Source organism: Pyrus communis, chromosome 8, assembly GCF_041283825.1.
Source record: "Pyrus communis isolate YQ-2024b chromosome 8, ASM4128382v1, whole genome shotgun sequence".
In the NCBI taxonomy this organism is placed as follows: Eukaryota; Viridiplantae; Streptophyta; class Magnoliopsida; order Rosales; family Rosaceae; genus Pyrus; species Pyrus communis.
The window spans coordinates 7,002,203-7,007,026 of NC_142572.1; the positions used below are offsets into that span (position 1 = coordinate 7,002,203).

Here is a 4,824-nt window from a genome sequence, read left to right on the forward strand (position 1 = left end):
TAATCCTACAAGAAATAGAATTCCTCTAAGCTTATTGACAAGACTTTTCCATAGCAAGATTCACACAATATATCCGGCCGCAATGTTATCTTCGTACTCATAGTCTAACAATACTTCCAATACAAATTAAATGGGAACTTTAAATATCAACTCCAAAATTAATCAGGCATTCGACTTTGATAATACTATATGGGCATCTTAAAGTTATAGGAATATATTTTACATTTCAGAAATTAATTTATTTAAGTTGGTGGTGGCCTGCACTTGCAGCCACAACTAAGACCAAGGGGTTGATTTTCAATTTCCTTTCCTTATCAATTGGAATAAAAGTGCAACCCACCGGATAAGTAGTTAATTAGTTGTACAACTAAAGTAGTTAAGTTATTTTTACATAATGCCCCTTAGCAGCGGGAAACTAACGAACTAGATTTCTTGACATATTGTATGACAACTTTTTAGGTGCTACAGATTTTGTTGTTCTGGTTTTTCATTCTCTCCGTGAATTTCAATTGTAGTAGGATTGAATCGTTTAAATTGTGGAATTGTTTTGTTTGATGGATTTCAATTGCGTTTTCATTTATATAGTACTAATGGATTTACTATTTTTGGGATATTTAGGAATTTGAATCGTTGGAGGAGAAAAGTTGGTTCCTAGGCATATTGAGGTCCCTATTTTTATTCACAGCCTATTTAAAATGTATGATTGGTTTGTGAGAAATGAATGAAAAACAGATTTAGAATACCCTGTTTTGGATGTTGAAAAAGAGAGTTACAAACGTATAAGGATGTGCATTTTATATTCCCTGTTTTGGATCAGTGTGTGTTATTTGGAAAAGAGAGTTAGAGATTTATGATCAGTGTGTGTGTGTTATTTGTTCAAGGGGACATCCTTATTTGAATTTTCTCACAAACCCAGAAATAGGAAAAACCCAAGAGCTGCAGTTGAGATCAGGAGGAGGACAGATGGAGCAGACTCGTCCTCGTCGTCTGTATATATGCATCGAGGAGCGCAAGTATACGGATTGTGACAGGTGCCGTTACATAATCTACGCCATCCAACTGAGCGATCTCTTAAATTGCTCCTGCAAGATTAAACCTGATGCAAGCTGTCAATCTCCCAGATGCCCCACTTGCAAAGCCAAAGCCAAGGCAGCCAAAAGGACCCGAAGAAAGGCGGCGGCCGACGGTTCCAAAGGTGCGGCAGCCGACGGTTCCAATGGTGAGTTGTCCGACTTACTCAAAGTGGCTTCCATGCACAACGGGACCTTCATGATGGGCTGCGGAGTCTTTGGCTCCAAAATTCTCTTCGCCGGCGGCTTGCCGCCCCCAACCCCAGACAATCCACGGAGTGGATTCGGACCATTCGCAGAAGATCCGAGTAAACAAGTGTATGTGTTTGACACTAAGGACTCTAATCCTAGCATTAAGCGCGAAATAAGCCCCCTCGGGGAATTCAAGCAAGGGAAAACACGCCCCTTTCTGGTTGACATCAACAGCGATCTCTATGCTGTTGCCGGCTCTCCTAGAACCCTCATTGCTTCTCCGGCTTGCGAGGTATTCGACTCTCGAAACAAGTGTTGGAATCCTCTTCCGGATCATCCCCTCGTCGGAAGCAGATGGCTTGTTCCTGTCTTTTCTTATGCAGTTGTTGGCACCAAGATCATGGTCTCCTCCCCAGAAACTCCGCTCTTCTTCTTCGACGTTGCTGAACCCGCTCTAGAATGGAGACGGCTCCCTCCTCCTCGTCTTCCTTCCCATGGCACGGCTTTGGTCCTCCTTGGTGGTCAGCTAATGTTCACCTACGCTTTCGCACCTAGTGTACAAGTCTTCACTAGCTGCCTGGAACGTAACTATCATTATTATGAAGATTATTACGCCGACCACCACGGCCTTTATAAGGCTTCTGGTTCTAATTGGGGCATAGTAGCCTGTCAACTGTCCAGTACCGATTCCAATGACTCCGGAACTTGGATTAAGCCCATCCAAATTCTGGAGCCAAGGTTGCCGAGTGAATTTTGGGGGCGATGCCATTATAGCTTTGCTCATCTAGGAGGTTCAAAAGTCTGCTTTGTTCTTTCCAATCCCATCAAGCACCCAAAAATAATAGGTCTTTGGAAGATGCGTCTTCTTGTTCAAACTTTTGAGTTTTCCTTCTCCAAACCAAGTACCACCATCACCAGTCCTGCTGATGATGATTATAATTATAATGATGGTGGCTGCGATTCAAAAAGATCATTCGATTTCTCCTCCTTCAAGGCCGACACCCTCTCCACTCGCATCTTTGAATACGATTGGTGCGGAGAATCTTTTGGGACTGCTCACGCAGCCGTGCTTGGTTGCTTTGCCCTGTAAGTTTTGTCGGTAAGGTAAACTTTCCAATTCTATCCCATTAACTGTATTTGCTTTCTCCTGCGTGCGGCCTTAACTTCTAACTGTACTACATGCATAGAAACCCAACAAGCAAGCATTGTCAAACTTTTGTTGTCATTCAAGTATACACGTCACCTGCCATCCAATTGAAGCATCATCATCTTTGAACAAGAAATGAAAGGGCAGCCTGTCCGCTCCCTATGGCATTGTATGCATTTTTACACTTACGAACTAGTCATTTTGAAACTTTCATCTGTGTTTGATGTCTGTGATTACTAGGGTCAGTGTATGGATATGCTGAGGACAAGGGCTAATGCCGTTGTGCTGTATATCAAGAAGACAAAGCTTTGTCATTAGGCATTTGAGAATTGTAATTAGAGTTCGGAAGCTAGTTAAGGGAAGGGCGGGTATGTAATATTAAGGGATGGGTTCCGTAATGCTTTGGATGATTAGTTGTGCTGTATATTAAGAAAATCAAAGCTTTGTCATTAGGCATTCGAGAATTGTAACTAGAGTTTGGCAGCTAGTTAAGGGAAAAGGCGGGTCTAGGCCTCGCCCCTTTACAGTATGTAATATTAAGGGCTGGGTTCCGTGATGCTTTGGATGATTAGTTGTCCTTACTATTAGAGGTTAAGTCTGAGAGAAAAACATGGTCTGTTGCCTCAGTTTTATGCTTGTTGCAGTGGTTTTTTTTCTTCAAAATGTTGTACTACGGGGAGATGTTGTAGAGAATCCCACTGACCTTCTCATGAAATATACCTGTAATCATCTACTTCAGGTTGCAACGAGTCGGCCTTCATTTATTTTCTATAATAGTAATCTTTGTTGGTAGTCTTTATTCTCTTTCATAGTTAATTTGCTGCAATACTAGGGATAAGAGCTGTATTTCCTGTGCACACACTTTCACCTGAGGAAGAAGTTCGTTTTGGACGGATCAAAAATCAACTGACTGCATTGTTTGCGATTTAAGTCAATCCAGACCCTGCATTGAAACTTGTATTGGGTCAAACTGGAACTACTTAGAGATGCAAGGCCCCCTGCGTATTGATTGATTTAGTAATAGGTAGTAGCTTCTTGTTTTCCAAACACAATTTGAGATTCAGTTTTCCCATTCTTGTTTGTTAGCGACACAAGATAGTAACGAAATGTTTGTGGAGTTGTGAGGGTTTCTCATGTTTAATCTTGCATCATTTTGCTTTTCGTTTCGTTGGGTCAATGTTTGCTCTTTGCCTTTGGAAACAGGTGAGGCTCTCTGGGGGAACATCATTCTAGATCAAGCACGTTGAAAATATGGTGTGCAGCCGCATTGTGAAGTGACCCTTTGATTTGTATGTGTAACATTGCTTGGACATCGGAAATTGGAGACCTGCCGAGCTAGCTACTGTTGTTTCCAGTATATTCAAACATTTATGTGTCTGGTTCCTCGTGTAGTTTTCTAAACTCAATCTGAAATTCGGAAGTAATCGTCACCTTAATTGTCTCTCTCTGTTTCCAGTATGTCCACTCTTGGCACTGTATCTAGTGCCACAACCACAACGCGAAATCAATTTTTCTGAGAAGTCATTGATGCCAGAGGAGCTGATAAAATGGTTGCCAAATCAATTAGTATTTTCATATCGTTTGCTGTTGGGTATTTTATTTTATTTTATTGTTCAAATGGAAGAACGTGCATTTTATTAATAGTTTGATTCAATTAATCTGCTAAACCTGCCAGTGTGCATTTTATTGATAGTTTCATCGCGGGAAGAAATCCCACTGAAAAGGAGATGGCTTACTGGTCCTCCAGAGCCTACGAGCCTTGAAACGCCTACCCTACTATCCTCGATTAGGTATAATAATAAAAGATTGGCTTAAAAAGATGTTTGGTAAACATTTAAAACAGTTTATTTTCACGATTTTGGATGGAAAAAAATCTGAAAACGTGAAGCAGAAAAAATGAATTTATTCTCGCATCACAGCAGAAGTAGTTTTTTTTTTTTTTTTTTTCAAAACATATTAATACCAAACCAACCCTTCGTCCTTGGTCTTTGACATCTCAACCAACCTTGTTGTCACACCTGAGCAAAAATTTAACTTTTCGTTCTATGTCTTCTTCCATCCCTTTCCTTTCGTCAGCCAAACCTATGAGGCACATACAAGAGATGAAGGCGAAGAATTAGCTAGAGGACCTTGTGAAGGCGAGGGAGAAGCTGAGGCTGGAATGTCGAGCTAAAATTGAAGCAAATCAAGCCTTAGTTGGATCTGAAAGCTATGTTGGAAGGTATGTTGTCTTCGGAGCGAAGTGCTTGGGCAGTAGAACGGATTGCCCTTCTATTTGGAAATAGAAACCCTTCGCCAAGAGGCTAATCAGAAGGAAAACGCTTGCGTTGCGGATCTCCAACAACTCACAGATGCGCACAAGTTGGAGTTGTCAGCCCTTCGTGAATTTTAATTGTTTTTTGTTCAATGTTGTTT

At 41.2% G+C, this 4,824-nt stretch overlaps 1 protein-coding gene across 3 annotated transcripts; it reads left to right on the plus strand.

The window, feature by feature from the left end:
• The first annotated feature begins 667 nt into the window (after nt 1–667).
• On the plus strand, nt 668–4,076 carry LOC137717115 (uncharacterized). 3 transcript variants are annotated; one of them, XM_088698370.1, is made up of 2 exons: nt 668–2,366; nt 3,613–4,076. In XM_088698370.1, exon 1 carries the CDS (start codon nt 964–966, stop codon nt 2,350–2,352), a length of 1,389 nt encoding a protein of 462 aa, XP_088554496.1. In that variant the 5' UTR covers nt 668–963; the 3' UTR covers nt 2,353–2,366; nt 3,613–4,076. The 3 variants fall into 3 exon arrangements, with proteins under 3 accessions (XP_088554496.1, XP_088554497.1, XP_088554498.1); XM_088698371.1 differs by having other exon boundaries at nt 668–2,361; XM_088698372.1 differs by having other exon boundaries at nt 754–2,348.
• Nucleotides 4,077–4,824: the final 748 nt, after the last annotated feature.